Source organism: Dryas octopetala, chromosome 3 (genome assembly GCF_963921425.1).
Source record: "Dryas octopetala chromosome 3, drDryOcto1.1, whole genome shotgun sequence".
In the NCBI taxonomy this organism is placed as follows: Eukaryota; Viridiplantae; Streptophyta; class Magnoliopsida; order Rosales; family Rosaceae; genus Dryas; species Dryas octopetala.
In genome coordinates, this window is record NC_141368.1 from 23,343,312 (window position 1) to 23,368,397 (window position 25,086).

A 25,086-nucleotide genomic window follows, 5' to 3' on the forward strand; every position below is an offset into this window, starting at 1 on the left:
AGCTAGGTTTGCATTAACCTTGATTCAATCAGCACTAGAGGCGCGCAACAACAACTTTAAAGCCTTTGCTTTTACACTTTTTCACAGCATAGCATATTATTAAACAATAACTAGATGGAGTAGCGCGCAGGCCATGGTACGTACTGGAACAAAAAGATTAAAAAAAAAAAAAAAGACAAGAAATGTTAGAAGGACTAAACGATAATTTTTCCTTTGATTAATTCCAACATGGTATCCTCAGGCCCATCTGACCGCTTCTTCACAAGCTCATATATTTGCTTCTTGTAACTGCGGAAGCATAAATCCATGAATTTTTCATTCCAATTGCCATCAACCATTACACAGGAAAAGACGTTCAGGGTCTCCAAGGAAGAAAGAAAAAAACTCCATTTCAAAGGAGTCACATATATACAGCTGCTGATCAAATAACTGAAAATAAATTTTTTATTTACTTTTCATTCATTGAAGTTATTAAATGCTAAGCAATAAGTGAATACTGGTCATAGCAAAGTAATTCAATATAACGCATTTTCATTTTCCACATATGCCAGGTGATATTACACATCTCATAAAAGTTCAATATCCGAAAAATACTCACAAAAGACCATTACTCACGCCATCAAATTAAGTATTGCTCATCTTCTATACCATCTCTGAGATGCATGTCAAAAGATTGCAAAATTAAAGAACAAATAAGCAATATTGATTATGTAATTTCCTCGGCAAAAAACGTAGATAATGGAAAACAACCAGAAAACTTAACAAATCAGGAAAAGAAGAAACAAGTTCAAAGACTTCAGATGAAATGATGGTGTTCATCAAATCGTGCAACTTCTAGCATATAAAATGTAGAATAGATCGAATCGAGAGATTGACCTTTTTAATAGCTTAATTTTCACTATGAAGAACCTCCTTGATGAGCATAACAAAGTTTATATAAGATGATCCCCCAACATCAGTAGCTCTTTCTGCCTTTTGTTTCCATTCTTGAGCCTTCATCCTCATTTGCTTACCTTTCTCCCCTTTCATCATTTCCCTAACCAGCGATGAAACTTTGTCGTGCTTCACATCAGGATTGATTTCCATCCCAATCCCCCATATAGTGCACGCGCAGTGGCAATTCGTTTGTTGGTCAGCATTGAAAGGCCAACAGATCACAGGCACACCACCACATATAACTTCTGTCATAGAGTTCCAACCACAATGTGTCAAAAATGCACCAACAGCAGGATGGCTTAGGACCTTCTCCTGAGCACACCAGCTCACTAGCAATCCTCTATCCTTAGTCTCCTCCAGAAATTCTTCGGACAAAATTGCTGGTCCATCTTTCACGACATCAGGTCTAATAATCCATAAAAATGGCTGCTTACTATTCGCAATCCCCCATGCCAGTTCTTGAAAATGCTGGCTTGAAATTACTGCCACACACCCATAGTTCACGTACAAAACAGACTCAGGTTCTCTGCTATCTAGCCACTCGAAAACTTTTGCTTCCTGCTTCCATAAACTTGGATTGAGTTCAGATAGGCTTTTCGGGACATGCTTTTGTTCTAGCAAGGAAAGAGGTCCAACTGAATAAATGTTTGGAAAATTGAATTTAGATATGACAGCTTGTAAGGCTTCTTGCTCAAATTCCTCAAAGTTGTTGAAAATTAAGGCACGAGCTTTTAGACAATCCTCTACTTCTTCTCTCATAAAATGGAACATGATGTCATTGGGATCGGTTGTTCTGAAAAAGCTTGGAAGGTCCTTCAGGCGTACGTTATTGCCCATACCAGTGACCCAATCAACAGGGGTATCAAGAGTTCCATCAGTGAGATAGTCGTCATCTGCAAAACGAATTTGTTCTAAGATATTCACCCCAAAAAAAGATTACCAGATAAAATGAAAATGAAAATACAACAAAATAAAGAACCTTGGGTAGGAAAATAAGTCTTAAGAAATTTACTTTTTAAAAAGTCAACTGTAAATGGAATTTGGATTGAATTAGAGGCAATTCTAAAGAGTTTCCGGTCCTATAATCATGGCTCAAAGCCGCGGCATCGGAAATTGTTGTGGAGGGCAGTGTTTAACATTAGTCGCGGCATATTGGAACGGTATCAGGCATCTGATACTCACATTTTGCTATATATAGGGTTCAAAAAATTCGGAAAAATACTGGAAACACCTAGAAAAATTTAAAGAATACAATGATCGATAACATTGTATGTGCTAGATGACACCATTTACTATATGAATTTTTAGCTAAATCGAAGTTAGTGGTATTTTCAGACTTGTCTGGAGTATAAAATTAGCAATTGAGTAATTAATATACATAGAATTCAAACATAGGCAAAATAGATTTAATTGAATCAAATAGATGCGTACAATCAGTTTGAAGTTTGATTTCACAAATAATCCTAGATCTAGACACTGCACAAGTAATCAAAAATCTGGGACTCGATCACTACAAAGTACAAACTGAATTAGTGTAATAGTTACTTACTTGTAAATGAAAAAATCCCTCTTTCGATGAGTTCGGGGTAATGCAAATATCCAATGAAGGAGAACGCAGAAGAAGTAAATAATGCAACCCCAGGAAGGCCCAAAGCCTCAGCAGCTCTAATAGCAAAGTTCATAACTCCATCAGCAATTATGCATGAAATAGGAGGCACATCAGGCGGAGAAGCATCATTATTAAGCCTGTCCAAGAGCTCTTTGAAAGGACCAAAACATGTTTTTCTTAATGAATCACATACCAGAGGAACATTTTGTGTTGCATCTGGATTTGATGGTGGTGGCGTTCCATCAGGTATAGTCTCAAACCTGAAATCAGGCAAGCCCTTTACAGAATCAGGGCCATTTGATCGGATTAAACGGTTGTAATTGAACTCTGTGTGGACAAAAGTGATATGGAAGCCTCTTGAATGCAAGAGCTTGGCAAATCTCATAACAGGGTTAACATGGCCTTGTGCTGGCCACGGGACCAGAACAGCATGAGGTTTTGTAGCTCTCCTTTCCATTTTGGGGATCCAAGCTCTTGTTTAATCCCTGCCCAATGTGTGGCATCTATATGTATGTATCCCAAGTGAATTTCAACAATTATTTCTCATTTCATCTGCATTTCAATTTCATTTCCATTTCATTTCTAATTTTCTGTTTCATTTCCATTTCATTTCATTTTTTTTGGATAAGTATTAATGTGAAGGAAAAAAAAAAACAATTATAACGTTATAGTAATCGAAGTCTCTTTGGAACTCTTTTATTAATTTTTCAGTAGAAGTTGTAACTTGTAACTTTGAAGCCTAAACTTCCTTTCCATTATGAGTAGTCATGAATTCTTTCTAAAGTCACCATCATGGAGGGTCTTGATCAATATATCTTCAACAAAAGGGGTCACACAGTCTGGCTCTTTGTTTCAATAGAGTCTAGAATCAAGTTGCTAGAGTGAAAATGTAATAAAAAAGGAAATTTTGTTTGTAGATTCTTATCAGCACTATCAACAACATAATTTATCAGTCCACAGATGGTTCCATTATCATAACTAAGAGGAAGGCACTCAGATGAGTAAGGCAAACATCATGTCTGACCATATATAAGACCACCAACAACAATACGCTGGGCAGTCAAACAGGCACAGAATCTGCCACACCATTTCTTCACGGTCCTCTGTTCAGACGATATTGGGAAAGAAAAACAACCAAAAAACATGACAACAGTCAGCCATGTTATAGTGTGACGGACAATTTCTATTAAAAGAAGAAAGCTAAGATGATCCAGTGAAATACTACCCACTTTTTAGGTACTTCCAATATGCTTAGTAGCATGACTCCATTCACTGGGCAACTACATCATTCTTTCAACCATTCATTCTTTTTGAAATCTGAATCACATTAATTGAATTAATTGATCATTAACATTGGACCTCCGTGTAGTTCTTTCTACTGACATTGGATTTGGCCATTTGGGCCTCTGTAGGCAAGTAGGCTTAGTAGGCAAATATATTATATATATATATATATTTTGTTTTTTACAGTAGAAATTTGTTTTTAAATATATATATTAACATACATATAATATAAAAAAATTTGTGGGCCCTCCTTGAAAATGGGCCCTAGGTGGGTGTCGGCAATGGGTGAGGAACTGGTTGGGTGTGTGCTGGTTAGTTGTGAGGTGAGATAGGGTGGGGTAGGGAGGGTGTGTAGTGTAGATGTGTTTGTGGGGGTGTGTGTTTGTGGGGGTGTGTAATGTTTGGGTTGAGAGGGTGTGTAAGGAGAAATTTAGACATATTAGTGAGATTGGGGTATTTTGTCAGAAACATGGGCCAAAGAGCTATAAAAGATAAAGTTGGGAAGGAAGGGCTAGAAAAGATATTTTGGTATTAAAAGGTATATTTAGTTAAATTTCCCTAAAAAAAAAAGAGTTGGTAAAATTTGATCCCTTAATCTTAAGTTATAAAACCGACCTTCAGTACCATTAGATTAGGTCATAAAGATTTGAATGTTGCTCCTGGAGATACTACATCAAAGATTTCTTTCTAATTTATCTAACAACCAACAGGGACTATCATTGACCACAAAAAAACAAACAAAAAAATAAATAACTGGGAGTTTGGTACCATCAAAATTCAAAATTAATATCAGTCTCACTTCCCAATTGATTTTTTTTTTTTTTTAAATAATACAGAATAGACCTATTCCCCTATTAGAGCCTCTACTATAAATAAATGCACTGCACTGATGAGTGATCACACACCAGAACCTCCTGTGGCTTTCCCCCACCAAAACCAATGGAGAGTACTTTGGTAGTTTTAGCCTTAGCATGGCTAGCAGCAATGGTCTTTATTTCAAAGAAAATTCGTGAACGAAATCCCAAAAAAAGAATTCCACCTGGTCCAAAACCATGGCCTATTGTTGGCAATTTACACCAGCTTGGTACCCTCCCACATATATCTCTTCACTTTTTAGCCAAAAAGTATGGAGAAATTATGCAGGTAAAATATGGTTCCGGAACAGTTGTGGTTGCTTCATCGCCCAAAATGGCAGAAGAATTCCTAAAGACACATGATCATGTGTTTGCCTCTAGGCCTCCTCTGGCTTCTGGCAAATACATTGGTTACAATTACCAAGACATGGCATGGGCGCCTTATGGACCACACTGGCGAAAAGGGCGCAAAGTCTACCTAACGGAGCTATTCACTCCCAAAAGGCTTGATTCCTTCGAATATATTCGTGTTGAAGAAAGACGTAGATTCCTTTCTGGACTTTACGCCCAAAGAGGAAATCCAGTGGTGCTCAAAAACCATATCAGGCGTTATACTCTCTCCAGCATAAGCAGGGTGGTATTAAGCGACAAGTACTTCAGTGACTATAAAACTGACACTAATTCACTTGTGTCAATAAGTGAGTTTCATGAGATGATAGATGAGTGGATGGTGCTTAATGGTGTAATCAATATTGGCGACTGGATACCGTGGCTGCGTATCTTTGACCTGCAGGGATATGTTAAGCGAATGAAGGCTTTGAATGACAAGTTCGAAGCTTTTCACAACTATGTGCTTGCTGATCACAAGGCCAAGAAGGAATTAGCAGGCAAGAATTTTGTTCCTAAAGACATGGTAGATGTGCTGCTGTTGTTCTCTGAGGAGGATACTGATCCTGAGGCTAAGCTCACCATGGAAGCTGTCAAGGCGTTACTCCATGTTAGTATTATATTCTTCTTCTTAATTTCAATGCAGTAGTGTATTAAGGATTTTAAGAAGCAATTTTCCTTTTGTTTTTTCATGTCAAAACCAACCTTTGAAAACAGGGGAGGTCTGTTTACAAACTTAAGTTTAGTTGTCTGTCTAAATCAGATTTATTCATGTCTAAATCAGATTTATACCTCCATTGATACCTGCAGTTTAGTATCCCATTTTTTCGGTAAAATTAGATATACACCTATTTTTAAATTTGTCACGTAAAATTATCTAATTTCTGCAGAAAATTCATTTAGTGATTTTTTCTTTTACCCTTTGAGTTGAAAAAAAGTAAATTTTAATGTTGTCAATTAATGTCTTATTTCAAGGTATTATCATTTCTTATTTGGGTAATTAATTGATGTTTGACTACTGGGTCTACTCTAAAATGAAATATATCTAAAAGACCCTATCCAGTATATTCATTTATACTATTCATTAGGCTCGCTTGTGTTTAATGGTATCAATTAAATTCTAATTAATTATTTCTTGCTGTCCTAAATTATATTATATTAGGACCTAATGCCTGGTGGCACAGACACGTCTGGTGTCACAATGGAATGGGCATTTCATGAACTTCTTAGGCACCCCCGAGTCCTTACAAAGTTAAGGGAAGAGCTTGACAGAGTAATTGGTAGAGAAAGATGGGTGCAAGAAAATGATTTCCCCCAAATGCCTTACTTAGAGGCTATTATTAAGGAGACATTTAGGTTACATCCACTCGCACCGTTGCTGGCACCACATTTCGCACTTGAGGATTGCAATGTAGCAGGTTATGACATAGCTAAAGGAACAACTGTCCTGATAAATACATGGAGCATAGGGAGGCACTCTGACCACTGGGATGATCCTTATGAATTCAACCCAGAAAGGTTTTTGCAGGGCAGGGAAATTGGTATGACGGGACAGGATTTCACCCTGTTGCCATTTGGCTCTGGCCGAAGAAAGTGCCCTGGCTACAACCTCGGACTTAGACTTGTTCGAACAACAGTTGCCAATGTGTTCCATGGTTTCAATTGGAAATTTCCTGAGGGTATGAAACCTGAAGATATATGCATGGTGGAACGCTATGGTCTGACTACGTGTCCTCAAGTCCCCGTTACCGTTATCCCGGAACCTCGACTTCCAATCCACCTCTATAAGTGATTGTATTTCGTTTGTTTCGGTCGTCCTGTGTTTCTGTCTGTGGCTTAGAACTTATTATTGTCATGGACTGTACTAATTATGAATATAATTCGTCTTGGAATAAAAAGATTGTACTTTCGACGACCTTTGTGGCATTAGATTTTGACTCTCTGCCAGTGGGATTTTCTGATTAATAAGTCCTTAGTATGTAATCGATCTTTGCTTGCAGACCAACCAGAGTACAACATGCAGCATGTTTGGTAATAGTTTTTGGAAATCAAACAACCTTTATACCGTTCACTTTAGCTCCTATAATTTGGTTCTCATCAGTACTCATGTGAAGAGCAAAGTAAAAAGCAATTGTGGGCTGTTTAATGAAGACAGCCACCAACTCATGTGAACCCACGTGATGGAGTATTGACTTGCTTATTCCAACATATACCAGTTCACATTAGCTCCTTTAATTTGGTTCTCATCAGTTCGATCTCTAGCTCCAGCACTTCTGAGTAAACTTGCCATTTAAAACCTTCCAGTCAGTCTTATCAGGCTGCTGCTGATTCAACTGAAAATTTCTAAGCAAACCTCAATCTCTCCATTGATACTTTATTCCTCCTCTTGGGCCATTTCCACTCCCTTTCAACAAACACTTCTGAGATTTTTATATAGAGAGATTGGTGAGGAAAGCACATATAAGAGAGATCATACCTCTTATATAAGGGATGCCAATTATCAAACTAGATATATATATATATGTAGGGATGCCAAAAAGATCTACCTCTTAATATAAAGTATAGCATGAATCCATTTGCCCAAAGGTTGTTAACTTGAGAGACACAGCCCATATGTGCTTTTGACATTGAGGCCTTGTTCCATTCTTTCACTCTTTTAAGTCCTAATCCACCCTAGCTCCTGCTTTAGTGCTGCTAACCAACTCAACTTGGTTGAGTTTGCCACTCTCTCAGTAAGAGAGGTATCAATTCTTGGGTTCAAGTCCTGGTGTTACTAACTTTCCACACGGCTTTAACTTGTAACTTGTACTACTAACAAGATACTTTGGATCTCCTTTGGACCAAAAAAACTTTAACTTTAATGCTCCCCTGTCTTTGACCATCCCAAAGAAGATTTCTCATAATTTTCTCAATTTTTGCATTGTATCTCTTTGTAAAATATACATAACACTTTGAATGAGTTGTAATATGCCGCCATAACTTAATGAAGAGTTTGTCCAATCTTGGATTCTCCTGGTTATCCTAAAGATATATCTGTTCAGACTTCATTAGGATTTCTTTGATAACTGTAACTTGTAAGTGTTAAGAGTAATGTGGAGCAATGTCCCACATCGGAAAACTAGAGCTTAGCATATGTGCTTATAAGTCTTGGGCCTCTCCACTCATTGCGAATTCGTTTTGGGTTGGATGCTCTAATTCTATCATGGTATTAGAGTAATGTGGAGCAATGTCCCACATCGGAAAACTAGAGCTTAGCATATGTGCTTATAAGTCTTGGGCCTCTCCACCCATTGCCAATTGGTTTTGGGTTGGACTCTCCACCCATTGCCAATTGGTTTTGGGTTGGATGCTCTAATTCTATCAGTAAGAGCTCCCACATTAGAATAAAATTATTTTAATTTGGTCATTTTTTTTTGGCCGGGTAATTTAGTCATTTACTTTTATTGTTTTATATAAAACTATTCTCCCAATATCTGAAAAATAACAAGGACAGATAAAGCTTTTCCATTCACTAAAACATTCTTTATAATTTGATAAATATATCAATTTTTACATTATTTGTACACTTCTTGAGTTTTTTGAGGATTCATAAATATTTGTGGTTCAATATGTAACAAACTATAATTGAGGAATTATTTTTTCTTATTGATTGATTCCTCAATGTCAAGTATTTATTGATTAATTTGACTTTGCAGCACATTTTTTTCCACTCATTTCTTGATTCTTCTTGTGCTTGTAAATATGGAGTCTTTTCTAGCTAGTTTGGTTACATCCGGACTTCAACATCTGCCTTAAGATTAATCACAAAAACAGCCTTTGAGAATTCTAAAGATGGTCTTCGAAAGGGAGCTAATATATGAATATATGCTAATCATTTTATTGCTTTCAAGAATTTTATATAATTTGTAATCATTTTTTCTTGTGATGCATAATGACTTTAGATGTAACCTGATTGTGTTTTTGAGTTTAGGTTGTATCCTTTTGAGGCATAGGACTAAACCTTAATCATAAAAGATATAACCAATCTAACAATGATCACATTCGATCAGATATAGTTGATAAGAAAGTACAATGAATAGTGAATAGCGACCAAAATCCATAACAATGATCAAAGAGAAAATTAAATATAAAATGTCCCTTTCTATTAAATGGACCATTAATAATAAATGTCCCAATTAGCCTAGTAAGCACATATGTCCGCCATTAAATGGACCATTGTATTTGCAAGCAGATCTAGCAAGTGTTTCTTTTTACGGAGGAGAAAGTTTTGGTAGCTAGATGTTTGGGCCCATCTTTTTTATAGTGCCCGAACACTATTATTAATTTAATTATTATAGGACAACAAATAAATCACGATTATTTGTCTTTGCATGGCATCCTAATCACGATTCACCATACACAATATCCTAAGACAGTGAGCCCCATTTGTCATTCTCCCACAATTTGGTTGCTGTCCCGTTGCGGGACCGAAGCAAAAACGAATTATTGGAGGTCATCCCCTCTTTTGATGCACTGTTTGTTGTCCGTTTTTGGCCCTTTACTAGATTGTTTAACCCACAAGATTTCTAAAAAAGATAGAGCTCAAATTTACTAGATTATCCAAAAGATCTCTTTTTTAAGATAGAGCTCAAATCTTATGTGATTCTGTCTCAACCACGTGCTGTTGTGTCCCAAATTATTATTACATGCCCCCCATGCCAAGTCCACTTGGTTGTGCTGGAACATGATTTTCAAATATCTTACACTTTTTTATTTTTACTTTGATATGCCGACCAAATTAGCATTTTTTATTTTTGATTTTTTCTGTGTATAGATACACAAATCAAATTATTAATCTTTTCTATCTTCTTTGTATAACCTCACAAACTGTAAACTTAAACAAGTGTGATGGCTTACAAAAGCTAACAAGCAACTCATTTTCAATGAGGAATAGATTAATCAATTCAATCACAAAAGCTTAGAAGTAAAATAGGAGACCTTTTCAAAAGTACTTATTAGTTTATTAAGCATAAATGAGTAGTAATTGTATCATATATATGTTTACATTAAAGTTTTCAATGAGATAATATGCATCGTAAAATACTCTAGGTAAATGGTAAAACTATAAACTTAATATAGAAAATCTATTATAAAAACAATCTATAAATCTAAGATTTTGAACCTCATGATTTTCACAATAAACATAATGCAGAAAATTAAATAAGCAATACATACATGGTTCCATAAGAGCAACTTTAAGAGAAGCAAGATAAATTCCTTGAACAATATAAACCTGAATTTGGCTTGTGTTGGGTGTTGTGAGAGCAGATACCAACAACCTATGGATAGATAACCTTCTGATAAAACCCTACCCATTAAGAGGTATATTAGGCCTTCCACAGTGGTGAGTTTGAGCTTGAGAGTGAGAGTGTGAGGAAGCTCTAATTTTGCTTACAGTGGGCCGGAGTAATGAGAGTGAGGGTGAGTGAGGGTGAGAGTTGAGGGTGAGGAGAGGATCCGGCTGAGAGTGAGAGTGTGTGAGTTTTTTATTTAAGTGGGTCCCACCGAATTTGAAAAGACAAAAAAGGGCTTCAACACAAATTAAAAAGCTTCAGCACAGTCCGGAATTTTCGAAGAAGGCAGGGACAATTTGGTACTAGCGGAGGGAGAGAAAACAGTGGCCGACAAGCTACTGTTCACCGCAGAAGCACCGAAATGGAAAAGACAAAAAAGGGCTTCAACACAAATTAAAAAGCTTCAGCACAGTCCGGAATTTTCGAAGAAGGCAGGGGCAATTTGGTACTTCGGAGTAGGGATGGCAAAAATCCCCGCGGGGGGGAATCCCCGCGGGGACCCGATCCGATTAAAACCCTAATGGGGGAAATAAATGGGGCCGGGTTCGGGTTCGGGGATTTAGGCGGGGCCCCGTGTCGGGGGCGGGGCGGGGATGGTTTTAGGTCCCCCGACCCCGAACCCGCCCCGTTTACACTAAATATATATATAACCAAAATTTAAACATTGAAAGTGCTATGCTGGGAATCGAACTTGGCACCTCAAACTCCCTCCCTCAGCTCCTTACCATCAGACCACCAACTTCTTATGAGTACACTATCCCAATTTATATATTTATACACAATTTAGATAATAAAACCCTAAACCCTAAACCCTAAACCCTAAACCCTAAACCCTAAACCCTAAACCCTATACCCTATACCCTATACCCTAAACCCTATACCCTATACCCTAACCCCAAACCCTAACCCCAAACCCTAAACCCTATACCCTATACCCTAACCCCAAACCCTAAACCCTAAACCCAATTTATATATTTATACACAATTTAGATAATAAAACCCTAAACCCTATATATACCCTAACCCTATACCCTATACCCTATACCCTAAACCCTATACCCTATACCCTAACCCCAAACCCTAAACCCTAAACCCTAAACCCTATACCCTATACCCTATACCCTAAACCCTATACCCTAACCCTAAACCCTATACCCTAAACGCTAAACGCTAAACCCTAAACCCTAAACGCTAAATTCTATTAATTACTCTATACACTAAATTTATATATAGTAGTATGTATGGTATATGGTGTATGGTATATGGTATATGGTATAGAGTATACTAGTATAGAATATAGGGTATAGGGTATAGGGTATAGGGTATAGGGTATAGGGTATAGAGTATAGGGTATAAGGTTTAGAGGGTTTAGGATATTTTTAATTAGTTTTTATATGAAATTTATTATATAAATTATAAGGATATATATCTAATTATCTATTAAATTAGTATCAAACTTATTTGTATTAAAGTTATAACCAATTTGGGTTTAGGGTTTATTAGTTTAAATTAGTTTATTAGTATGTTTACATGTTTATAAAGTTACAAATATGTTTATATAGTATCAATATATGTTTATATATATATTAAAAAAAGCATGTAATTATAGTATATATTTATTAGTATATATATGTTTCCTTAGTTTATGTATTATTTTTTATTAGTTAAAACTTAAAAAAACCAAACCCTAAATCACAAATCACAATTTTTCCTTCGTTCATAACTTCATACCATGCCGCCTCTCTCTCTTCTCCCTCTTCTCAGCTCTCCCTCACTGCGAAGTGCGATCTCTCTCTTCCTCTTCTCACTCTCCTCCAGTCCTCCTTCTCTGCGATCTCTCACTCTTCTCCCTCTCTCTGCCATCTCCTTCAACGACGGCGACGAGGAGAAGCAGCTGTGCAATAGAGCCATAATCAGCGGCGAGCAACTCGGCATCGGGGTCCACTCCAGCCTCTGTCTCGCCGCCCTCTCGCCCACTCTCTTTCAGCGGCGAGCAACTCGGCATCGCCGCCCTCTCGCCCTTCTATTTCGCCCCTCTGTCTCGCCGCCCTCTCGCGGTCTCGCCCACTCTTAATTTTTTTTTTTTTTTGAACTTGAGAATATTTGGTGATTGAGAAATGTTGTGTGTTCAGTAGATCTACTGTGATTTTTCTTTAGTTCTTTTTTATCCGTTTGGTTGCTGGGAAAATTGAGGAAAGTAGCTAGAAAGGGAGAGAATTGAATTGTGATTGGGTTAGTTAGAAAAACTTAGAATTCAACATAGGCCGGGGATTCGGGGCGGGTTCGGGGAAGACACTCCCCGGCGGGGTCGGGGGCGGGGAATCCCCGTTTAAGCACCCGGGGATATGGGGCGGATTCGGGGATTAAAAACATTTCGGGGGCGGGGGATGGGGGTGGCACCCCCGGCCCCGACCCGCCCCGTTGCCATCCCTACTTCGGAGGGAGGGAATAAAGTGGCAGACAAGCCACTGTTCACCGCAGCAGCTGTCTGCCACTCGCCGGGACGCGCGCCTGCTGCTCACGATCGGCCAGGATCGTCCGCCCGTTGCTGATCAACGATCCACAATTAAAGCCGGTTTCAATTTAAAAAAAAAAAAAATGTACTGCAGCCACACGTGGCAGCGTTTGGAGGCTCCGATTAATGTAGCCGTTGGAGATCAACGGCTACAATTAATTGACCGTTATAATGCAATTAAAAATACAAAAAAATTACAAAAAAAATTCGAAAAAATATTTAAAAATTCTGAAAAATTTATAACGGCTATTTCATCATTTTTCCTATAAATTGAGCATTCACACTTCATTTTTTCACACATCTATCTATCCAATTCATTCATTTTATCAATCTATTCAAATCACCTCACTTTTCCTAGAAAATTCTTTTTTTCCAATCATGGAAAATGCAAAGAGAAAAAATTGGTCCAATGAAGAAGAGGTAGCGCTTGTTGAAGCTTGGATGGAAAATTTGGAAGATTGTGAAATCGGATCCAATCAAAGAAACATGGAATTTTGGAATAAAGTGTACGATCAATTTATTCGGAAATCTCCTCTCGCCGTGAGGAATGGGCGACAAATTGGGGCGGTCATGGCTCACTTCAAGAAAATAGGGCAAGCCACCTCGAAATATCATAAATGTATCTTGGCGGCCGAACGATCACGCACTAGCGGGCAAAATCAAATTGATACGGTGAGTTTTGCTAATTAAACTCAAATATTTTTGTTAATTAAATTCACATATTTATGTTTGACAAATATGTGTGTACTCTATTTTAAATTCTGTATACTTTATTTTTGCTAGTTAAACTCAAATATTTTTATTAATTAAATTCACATATTTATGTTTGATTAATATGTGTGTACTCTATTTTAAATTGTGTATACTTTATTTTTGCTAGTTAAACTCAAATATTTTTGTTAATTAAATTCACATATTTATGTTTGATCAATATGTGTGTACTATATTTGAGATTGTGTATACTTTATTTTTGCTAGTTAAACTCAAATATTTTTGTTAATTAAATTCACATATTTATGTTTGATCAATATGTGTGTACTATATTTGAGATTGTGTATACTTTATTTTTGCTAGTTAAACTCAAATATTTTTGTTAATTAAATTCACATATTTATGTTTGATCAATATGTGTGTACTATATTTCAGATTGTGTATACTTTATTTTTGCTAGTTAAACTCAAATATTTGTGATAATTAAATTCAAATATTTGAGTACCATTTATAATTCATTAATTTGTTTTCATATTACTAGGTGACATTTGCCAACGCACGATACCAAGCAACAAACTCGAAAAACCGTCCTTTTGCTTGGCACCATTGTTTTGCTAAGATGCAACACTTTGTGAAGTGGCAACATGCACAAACCGACACCCCCACTGATGCCGATACCGAAGCTGAAGCGGTTCAATTGAGCGAGGATGAGGATGCCCCGGCCTTTCAACCACTTAGCGGTAGTCGCCCGAGGCCACCTGGTAGAAACAACTCCAAGAGGGCCAAACAAGTTGATACTAATGATGATGACCTTGCCGAAAAGACGTTCAGAGTCTCCAAGGAAGAAAGAAAAAAACTCCATTTCAAAGGAGTCACATATATACAGCTGCTAATCAAATAACTGAAAATAAATTTTTTATTTACTTTTCCTTCATTGAAGTTATTAAATGCTAAGCAATAAGTGAATACTGGTCATAGCAAAGTAATTCAATATAACGCATTAAATAAGCAATACATACATGGTTCCATAAGAGCAACTTTAAGAGAAGCAAGATAAATTCCTTGAACAATATAAACTTGAATTTGGCTTGTGTTGGGTGTTGTGAGAGCAGATACCAACAACCTATGGATAGATAACCTTCCGATAAAACCCTACCCATTAAGAGGTATATTAGAATTTTCACTCCTTATCCTAATCCTGATAGGCTTAGGCTTTATTCATATATCTTATAAGTTAAGGAATACCATAGCTCACGGACTTTATTATCACACTTTATTAGTCAACCGGTAATTTCATATTTGGCCTCAAATATCTACACCTGAAATTTCTTTATTCGATAAACTAATGTAATTAATTGAAGCCCATATTTCTTACATTATCCCACTTGGGCGAACACTGATTACATAGAATAGATTTAGAATGATCTGGATTCAGATTAGATATCTTTAGTAGCCAATGAAACCAAATATGAATAATTCCTTATCAAGATCATGTCAAACACGATCACCAATATTGAACCATAGAGATTTATGCACATTTAGTTGGACACAACCTCCAAGAGCACAAATACTAGAACCAATGTTTACATGAATCCCCAACAAAAATATGGAATTCATGTGAAAATATTATCCTTATCTGATTTCTTATCACACTTTATTGGCAACCGGTAATTTCATATTTGGCCTCAAATATCTAAACCCGAAATTTCTTTATTCAATAAAATAATAGTAATTAATTACCTTATCACAAAAGCTTATTTCTTTATTGTCTTTATTTCTTATCACAAAAGCTTATGTTTCTTATCACAAAAGCTTATTTCTTTATTGTCTTTAATTACCTTATGACAAAATACCAAATAATTCTGCTAAAATAATCCAATATACTGAATATAGCTGTAGTCTACTAATTGTTATTTTAATTAGGGAAAATTTTAGCTAAAGAACTCAAACTATATCCCATGTCTCTATTTAGGACATGAATTTTACTGTTTTTTGTGTCAATTAAGGATCCAGTTTTTTTTTTTCCAAGTTTTTATCTCAAATTTGGCCCGACATTGGACCCATCAAACCTCCACCAAATTCAGATAACTTATACTTGGTTTAAATCTATGCATCTCCTCTTTAAAACCAAATAAAGATCACTCAAATCAGATATCTACAACTCTAGATAATCGGCCCCTAAGTAAAGTACCTGAAACTGTCCAATCGGACTTTTGGGAAAATATCTGGAAAATTGGACAGTTTCGGGTACCCAAGTTTTGGGCCGATAATCTGGATTTATAGAGGTCCGATTTGGGTGATATTTATATGGTTTTAAAAAAGAGATGCATATCTTTAAACCCAGTATAATTTTTCTGAATTTGGTGGAGGTTTAATGGGTCCAACGTTGGACCAAAGTTGAGATAAAAACTGAAAAAAATAAGGTCCTTAATTTACACAAAATAAAAATTTCAGTCTTCAGTTGACACAAAGTAAAATTCATGTCCTGAATAGAGACATGTGGTCTAGTTAGAGTCATTTAGCAACAATTTTCCCTACTAATTATTAGTGGAAAAAAGCCTAATAATTTTTTAAATATCTTTTTGCAATCCACAGGCCCTCCTCGAATCACATGCAATCAAAGACCCACCCCCTCAGGCCCTCCACGATCTCAATTCTTTTTTTCCTTTTTGAATTGAATCTCTTTAGTGTTGGTTGTCTTAGATTTTTTAAATATGCTTTGTACAGATATGCAATCTTCATCTATGATTTTAAAATAAACGAATCCATTAATAAGAGAAGTGTTAGTTCTGGGTGTGCTAGTAATAGTGATGCACATGATGATTACAAATTCTTCATTATTGTGCTGCAAAGTCCACTTTGTTGTGCTGCATCGCTATTTTTATATATCTTTAACTTTTTTATTCTTACTTTCATATGCCGACCAAATTAGCATTCTTTATTCCTAATTTTTGTCTTTGTATAGATACACAAACCAGATTAGTAATCTTTGCTATCTTCTTTGGAAACCCCACAAGATGTAAACTTGAACAAGTATGATGGCTTGCAAAACCTAGCAAGCAACTCATTTTGGTATTGCTGTACGGAAAAACAGCTGTGAATTAAAATAGTTGTGAAGTAAATTCAGCTGTAAAGTAAAGTAGTTGAGTGTTTGGTAAGCTATCTTTTCAAAAGTTTTATAGTGCAAAAAACAGTATCAAAGTGTTTGGTAAATGTTAATGTAAAAGTGTTGTGGTTGTGTATAATTATTAAAATGGACATGATTTTAAAAGTGTACTTATTTGTTTGGTAAAAATAAATGTTTTTTTTACTTATTTTGAAATTTTTGGCTACAAATTTGTATTAGCTTTAATTTTTTCTAAGAATAACATTATTGAATAAGTAGGAAAAATTTTAGCAAAATGACTATAACTATACCTCTATTTTTAGTTGAGGATCCCATTTTTACTTTGCTTCAATTGAGGACTATTATTTTTCAAGTGTTTCAATCAAGGATATTCCATCAACTTTGTCAAATTTTTCATTAAAAACTGGTTACGTGACTCGCACGTGACCAATTTGCAGGGGCATTTATGTCTTTTTTTGTGCATTTAAAAATAATTATAAAAAACAAAAATAAAATAATTATAAAATATGAAAAAAAAAGGTGGGAATTGAAACCCAGCCACACCAACCTCACCCCCCAGCCACCACCGACCCACCCTCACTCCCAGCCACCACTGTCGACTCATCCTCCACCACCGGTGACTCCCCCTCCACCGGCGACTCCCCGCTCCACTGGCCATCCCTCTTCCCTATTAGCCCAGCCCCGCTCCTTTCCTCTCCCTTTCAGACTCACTTTCTCTCTCAACTCTCTCTGCCTCCATCTCCCACCACCTCCCACCACCTGCAACCTGCCGACTCCCTGCAACTTGAGAGTAAAAAACATCTCCCTCCATCTCCCACCATCATCACCCCTGCAACAGGCTGACCCGGCCCTCCCCCTTCCCCCACCCAGCCTCGCCCCTCCCCCTACCACCTAGCCCGACCCTCTCTCATCTCTCTTTGCCCCTCTCCTTTCTCTCTCCCTGCCCTTCCACTTCCCCAACCCATCCCCGTCATGCCCCCCCACCCAACCCCGGCCCTGTCGCACCCAACCCTGAGCCCGCCCCATCTCTATGTCGCTTTTTTCTCTCTGTCTTTCTCGCTTTCTCTCTCTCCGATTTGGACGGGGCCGGGCTAGGTTGTGGGGGAAGGGAGGGGAGGGGCGGGGCTGGGTGGGCGAAGGGGGAGGGTCGGGTCGGCATGTTGCAGGGGGTGGCGGTGATGGGAGATGGTGGGAGATTTTTTTTTTTTTTTACTTTCTAAAATTCATTATTTTTATTTTTTCTTAGTTTTTTAGGAGATATTACTCTTTTTTCCTTATAAATTGGTCACGTGACCCTCATGTGATCAATTTTAACATAATTTTTAACGAAAGTGACAGAATATCCTTGATTGAAACACTTGAAAAATAATAGTCCTTAATTGAATCAAAGTGAAAACGAGATCCTCAACTGAAAATAGAGGTATAGAAATAGTCCTTTTGCTAAAATTTTCCAAAATAAGTATGCCTATTATTTTTTTTGGTATATTATAATTTTAATCATATAAATAAAATATCATAATTAATTATCACAATATAAAATATAACTAACAATCTACATATTTTTTAATTTAAAATAAACAAATAAAAATTATAGACATTTAAATAGTTATATGAAAAATATAATCAACCATCACATGCATTACATACCAAAATGACTAATATGACTAAACGTAAAATAAAATACGGATAGGAGATGAGATTGTCAAAAATCAATGAGGGTATTCTGGGTAAAATAAAATATTAATTGTTACTATGATTCACTGCAGTTTTCAAAAGCAGGCAGTGCATTTTTACTTGTTTGTCAAGCCCTGGTTTGTTGGCTTTATATTAGATTTTAACTCTGAGATTTTATTCTATACCCTAGAAAGGTATGAGGTTAACCCGTATCCTATACCCTCAAAAAATAAAAAAATAATGACATATTTCTTTGACAAGGCAATGATCAAAAGACTTCATTTAGACAAAATAAGGGCTTTATTTGGAAAGAAAAAAAAAAGTCATAAGGTTTTTTTTCAAATAAGAAATGTTAGAAGGACTAAACTATAATTTTCCTTTGATTAATTCCAACATGGTATCCTCAGGCCCATCTGACCGCTTCTTCATAAGCTCATATATTTGCTTCTTGTAACTGCGGAAGCATAAATCCATGAATTTGTCATTCCAATTGCTATCAAACATTACGAAGGAAAAGACGTTCAGAGTCTCCAAGGAAGAAAGAAAAAAACTCCATTTCAAAGGAGTCACATATATACAGCTGCTAATCAAATAACTGAAAATAAATTTTTTATTTACTTTTCCTTCATTGAAGTTATTAAATGCTAAGCAATAAGTGAATACTGGTCATAGCCACTACTAGGAAGTACCCCATTAGATATCACTACATAGATATCAGTTTTAACAAAATTGATATAGTAGAAGTTTTTTATATCAGTTAGATTTTTAGTTTTTTAAAACTGATTTCTAAATACATTTATATATCGCCACATTTTTAAATCTGATATCTAATTTTTCGGTATAAGTTATTATTCTGTAAAAACCGATATCTAAATCCTTACTAATATCTTTGTTTCAGCTAAAAAAAATAAAATAAAAATTTGAAGACTATTACTTAAATTTTTGGACTAATTTCCAAATACTTGAACCCGATACCCTCCTCTCTCAAACACAAACACTCTCAAACTTTACTCACCCCAAGCTCTTTCTCTCTCACACCCTCACTGATCGAGACCACACTCACCACCCTCGTTCTCTTCAACCTCCGAATCCAATCGCAGAGACAGAGATCGACATAGACAGATGGAGAGAGAGAAGAATAGCCATGGACGATAGCTGTGCGGTGTGCGGTCTGCTCCCCCTGCGTCGCTCGCCTTCGCTTCATCTGCCAAGACCGCCGATGCTGCATCTTCAAGTCCGAGCCAGCGAAAGAGAAAGAGAGAGCGCGCGGGAGGGAGGGAGAGAGAGAGAGAGAGCGCGCGCGACAAGGAAGGTCAGGTTAGGGTTTTGAAAATCTCAGAAATTGATGGATTGATTGCACAAGGTTAATGAGCAGTGGGTAAATTGAAGAAATTTTATGCCCTAGTTTTCGCTTTTCTTTACTTATAATCCTCCAATTTTGTTTAAGCTACAGCCGAATTAAAAACTATTAAGTTTCTATTCTAATAGCACTCTTTCTTCTTGCTCATATAGTAATTTGGGCCAGAATTACCTTAGTGGTTCAATACCACGTGAATGGAATTCTACAGAGTTGGAAATTCTGTAAGTGCCTTCTAGACTTATGCTTGATGTTGCCAATAAATTCTCATGTCAATAGTTGAACTAATGTAATGTCCCAGAGCAGGGTTCTCAGTGTGAACAACTTATCAGGACCTATCCCTGGCTATTTGGGAAGCATAACTACTCTCCGAGCCTTGTATGTTTTGAATCTTTCTTACATTGCTTTGATCTTGATGTACCAATTGGTTTGGGTTGGCTGTGACCTTCACTAGGCTACGCTTTCAGGGCCTTGGAGAGCAACTTATTAATTCATGCCTGTAAGATTCACTGAATTGTCACTTGATAAACTTTCTTCCGTGTTCCCAATATCATATGAATCAATGACTTCTAATTTTACCTTTTTTTCCTCTCTTGCAGAGATCTTAGCTTCAACAGACTGGAAGGGAGCATTCCAAATCTTGCAAATATAATGAAATTGGCCACAATGTAAGGAATGTAAATTCATAATGGTAGCTAGCTCACATAGGGATATATAGGGGCCTTTCCCTTGGTTTCTACATGTATCACAATCAAATTTTGAAGTTTTCCTATTGATTCTAATATGGCAGCCTAGTTTTGGATAGTGAGACATTCTAACCAAATGAGAATATGAGTACAATATTTTTTCATGTACCAAGAAAAAAAGAGAATATGGTTACAATTAGGATTCATCTAGACTCTCTCCCTAGGAATCATAGCTGACCAAGGATGGCCCTATAGTTTCCACACTTGAGAGCTTGGATGGTGCATTGTGACATTAAATTATTTTTTGGAATTTTAAATTTCCCTTCTTTCTGTGTAACCTTTTGAATCAGTATTTATATAGATAAATGTTTATTCACGTCTGTTTATATTGCTCACTGATCAGATATCTGACACGTAACTTGCTTAGTGGGCTTCCAGAGTGGATAAAAAATAGAGACAGTCGCTAGTATGTTTCTTCATCCTAAAACCTTACACATATTTTCTGCTTCAGCTTTTTCATTTACTCGGATCGTATGCATACTATTGTCATTTACTTGGAATTCCTGTTAATGTGGAACTTCATGTTTGTGTGCAGCAATATAGATCTTTCTTACAATAATTTTTCTGGGAGCTCTGTTCCAACAACTTGTCGAGAGACCTTGTAAGAGTTGACTCTTTCTCTATTTCCTCTTCTTTTTCTTAACCTTCTTGAGATAAACTTACTTTACTTTCTTTGACTAACTAGATATATGAAAGTAACTAGTTTTGTTGTTTCATCAGCAATTTGTTCAGAAGTTTTTCCAGACAGAACAACACGTAAGCTTCTAACTTAATGAATTATATTCCACTTTTCACTTCTCCTCATTAATTTTGCATGAGCTAATGCCTTTTTTTTTTTGTTTTTTTTTTTTTGTATAATGTAGTATACTTAGCAATTGCCTCAGTTCATGTTCAAAAGGTAATTAAATCTGTTGTAGAATCAAACCTCAGTGTACACTTTTGTGCCCATATAATATGAAAGGGCTATAAAATATTGTCTTAAGTTAATTTGTCTTATACTTTTTGTATGCTGTTTTCTCTGTATAGATCAGTATTCGTTGCATCTTAATTGTGGTGGAAAACCAACTACCATTGGACGCATCAAGTATGATGGAGATGAAACCTCAGGAGGTGCAGCAAAATTTGTTCAGAGCTCAGCAAATTGGGGATTTAGTAGTACTGGTGATTTTTCGGATATTTGGAGTTCTACCAAAGACTATATAGCGAATAATATTTCCACACTCAAAATGAACAACTCTGAACTGTACAGAACTGCCCGACTTTCTCCTCTTTCTCTCACATATTATGCCCGTTGCTTAGCAAATGGAAATTACACTGTGAAACTACACTTTGCGGAAATAGTCCTCAGAGACAACAGGTCTTATTATGGTGTTGGAAGACGAATGTTTGATGTTTATATCCAGGTAGTAATTTTTATGTTCACCATGGATGAGATAAATTGGAAATTTTATGTTTACTTACTTTTTACCTTTTAAATCATTTGGATAAATTTAACTGTTCTCCAGTTTTTTTATTTTGTCTCGCAAAACATAACCACCTATCCACGTAGACTTTCTTCCTCTAATTTCCTTATATATTTCGTGATCATTCCCCTTCTTTCTTATTTTTCCACTCAAATAATTAATTATAGTTATTTATTACAGGAAAAACGGGTATTGAAGGATTTTGATATTGAAAATGAAGCACAAGGGGTTGATAAGGAAGAAATTCAGGTATTTAAAGCAGTTGTTACTGTTAAGACTTTAGAGATCCGCTTTCAGTGGGCTGGGAAAGGGACAACTAATGTTCCAACAAGAGGAACATATGGTTCTCTTATATCAGCTATCTCTGTGGAGTCTGGTAAGTAAGTTATAAGTTTTCTTTTTATACTATGCTATAGTAATACATGGTTTTCTTATGACCACTGTTCTTGGATCTTATTTCACTTCTAGATTTCAAGCCGCCTGATGATAGCAAAAAGAAGATATTCATTGTGATTGGAGTTGTTTTAGCGTTATGCCTTATTTTAATGACTTTTGGCATTCTTTGGTTGAAAGGCTGTTTGGGAAGCAAGTCATCTAGGGAACAAGGTACAGTTAACCTGTTTGGTTTAAAGGGGCTTAATGTCGATCCTTGATGTAAACCTGTTATAAATAGAAATTCATTTTTTGTTCTACAACTAGTGCTGCACTAGTTACCCCACTTACTCCTTTCTTTTCTAAGAACTCTTCATAAACTATTTCTTATTTGAATTGTCTCTTCTAGTTGCTTAATCTTTCCTAGTGTTATTCTTTCCAATGTTGTTTAACAAGCCAAAAGGCCACCAAACTCCCAGTTAAGAAGCAGTTCAATATACTAACCTTGTAACATGCATGGACAGATCTGAAAGGATTAGATCTGCAAACTGGTTTCTTTAGATATAAACAAATTAAAGCTGCCACTAACAACTTTGATGCTGCAAACAAGCTTGGGGAAGGCGGCTTTGGAGCTGTTTACAAGGTATGCTATAACTCCTTTTTGTTTCCCTATATTTGTAAGTACTTTTCTTCTTGTTTTTGTTTTTGTTTTTTCTATGCTTTGGTCTATGGTACTTATGGATGCCCACATTCATCAAATGTATTATATTACAAATTGCAGGGCGAATTATTAGATGGTACTATAATCGCAGTTAAGAAACTTTCTTCAAAATCAAAGCAAGGAAATCGTGAATTTGTGAATGAGATAGGCATGATTTCTGCTTTACAGCACCCAAATCTTGTTAAACTGTACGGATGTTGCATTGAAGGAAATCAGTTATTGTTGGTGTATGAATACATGGAGAACAACAGCCTTGCACATACTTTGTTTGGTAAGATCTTCAACACATATGTTCAGTACATGCAAAAGTACAAGTGGAAACTCGATTTCATTTTTTGGGACTATTCTCCACTTGACATGGTCATCTAGCTTTGTCTACATTTGATCAGGAAAATGAATTTAATTATTTAGAATCACATTGTTTGGCTAGGGGAATGATTTGTCTACATGGTCATCGTTTGGACCTTTTGTTTAGGGGAATGATTTTTAATATGTGATGTAATGGAGATGGCAGGCTGATAGGTCTAGTATGTTTTGGTCAACAAGTTTGGAACACTTGAGTATTTTATGGTATGTAATGGTTGACTTACAATATATAAATATGCAATTGGTTGTGGTTAGAAGTTTTTTTAGTGTTGCTAGCTGCTTTGGTCCTATGACAATTTTCAACTATGTGTGGATAATGTGCCAATGTGATGAGTTCTTTTAATAATTGCAGGCTTTTGAGGAAGTTGAGCTCCCTAGGCTAAAGAAAGAGACCCCAAGTATTACACTCTCAATAAAAGGACATGATATGGAAACTGTGGAAGTAATCTTCAGAATTTTATGGACTAAGGAATATTACTGTATAGTTAGGTAACTTTTATCTATGTAAATGAATCCTATTAATTTTGCTTATATTAAATCTGTATTGGTTTTGGATAATAATTATCTATTAGTCATAGGTGTGCATAATTTAGAACTAGTCATATATGCCTTGTATTTTGTGTAGATTTTTGAAGTTGCTTAGGGGGTTATATATGGATTATGGTTATCCCTACTTGTAGAGGGATTTGTAATTCTTTTTTGTTAACTTGAATATGGGTTGAAATTGGATGTTGGAAATGTATGAGAATGTTGGATGAAATTTATGGAAGCATTTAAATTGCACAAATTGGCAGGAAAAATTAATATCTAACAACCCATTTTATTTTATTTTTTTTAATTCAAAAACATTTACAATATCAGTTAAACACTGATATCTAATGTATATTAAATCTGATATTTATACAGGTATATACATCGAAATAACAAATAACACCGATATATAATGTTATTTTTATTTCACATTCTAACTCAAACATGATGTTTAAGAGACTTATAATATCTAAAACAACGAACAAACAGATATCTAATGTGTACATATATATCGGTTTTAATTACAAATTCGATGTGTTAAAAATATTATATATCGCTTTGATAAAAAAAGTGATGTAACAACCTACCAAATATAGCTTTTTATGAGTTTATAATATCGAAAAATATAACCAAACAAATATGTAATATACCTTTTAATGTCAGTTCTTGAAAAAATAATGATATTGAAAGTATATTACATATCGGAATCCGTTCATTTAGAAATCGAAAACTTGAAAAATCGATATATATTATTTATTAACAATATCGGATATTTAACAAATAGGATGTCTAATTTGATATAGACATCGGCCCAAAACTGATATTGAAAATAGGGTACATTAGATATCACGTCTGCCCTTATCGGTCGCAAACCTAATAGACATCGGTGTTCCACTGATATCTAATGGGGTACTTCCTAGTAGTGAGCAAAGTAATTCAATATAACGCATTAAATAAGCAATACATACATGGTTCCATAAGAGCAACTTTAAAAGAAGCAAGATAAATTCCTTGAACAATATAAACTTGAATTTGGCTTGTGTTGGGTGTTGTGAGAGCAGATACCAACAACCTATGGATAGATAACCTTCCGATAAAAC

General features: G+C 35.9%; 2 protein-coding genes and 1 pseudogene across 7 annotated transcripts; 2 read left to right on the forward strand and 1 right to left on the reverse strand.

Moving 5' to 3' along the window:
- Window positions 1–681: 681 nt before the first annotated feature.
- On the reverse strand, window positions 682–3,268 carry LOC147291880 (linamarin synthase 2-like). The gene is made up of 2 exons (XM_086236325.1): window positions 2,486–3,268; window positions 682–1,829 (listed from the first exon to the last, which is right to left on the reverse strand). The coding sequence occupies exons 1-2, from the start codon at window positions 3,000–3,002 to the stop codon at window positions 889–891; spliced, it is 1,458 nt and encodes a 485-aa protein (XP_086092451.1). The 5' UTR covers window positions 3,003–3,268; the 3' UTR covers window positions 682–888.
- Window positions 3,269–4,768: 1,500 nt separating this feature from the next.
- Window positions 4,769–6,862, forward strand: LOC147291881 (flavonoid 3'-monooxygenase pseudogene; annotated as a pseudogene). Its single transcript, XR_015121116.1, has 2 exons — window positions 4,769–5,680; window positions 6,233–6,862. The product of XR_015121116.1 is annotated as a flavonoid 3'-monooxygenase pseudogene (transcript).
- A 12,566-nt stretch (window positions 6,863–19,428) lies between these two features.
- LOC147291882 (putative leucine-rich repeat receptor-like serine/threonine-protein kinase At3g14840) lies at window positions 19,429–24,195 on the forward strand. 5 transcript variants are annotated; one of them, XM_086238689.1, is made up of 15 exons: window positions 19,429–19,747; window positions 19,943–20,011; window positions 20,094–20,165; window positions 20,242–20,286; window positions 20,387–20,455; window positions 20,877–20,939; window positions 21,069–21,134; window positions 21,254–21,289; window positions 21,397–21,431; window positions 21,560–21,936; window positions 22,177–22,372; window positions 22,465–22,602; window positions 22,893–23,011; window positions 23,150–23,360; window positions 23,808–24,195. In XM_086238689.1, the coding sequence occupies exons 1-15, from the start codon at window positions 19,575–19,577 to the stop codon at window positions 23,813–23,815; spliced, it is 1,677 nt and encodes a 558-aa protein (XP_086094815.1). In that variant the 5' UTR covers window positions 19,429–19,574; the 3' UTR covers window positions 23,816–24,195. The 5 variants fall into 5 exon arrangements, with proteins under 5 accessions (XP_086094815.1, XP_086094816.1, XP_086094818.1 ...); XM_086238690.1 differs by having other exon boundaries at window positions 19,610–19,808; XM_086238692.1 differs by having other exon boundaries at window positions 19,610–19,808; window positions 20,255–20,286.
- The last annotated feature ends 891 nt before the right edge of the window (window positions 24,196–25,086 follow it).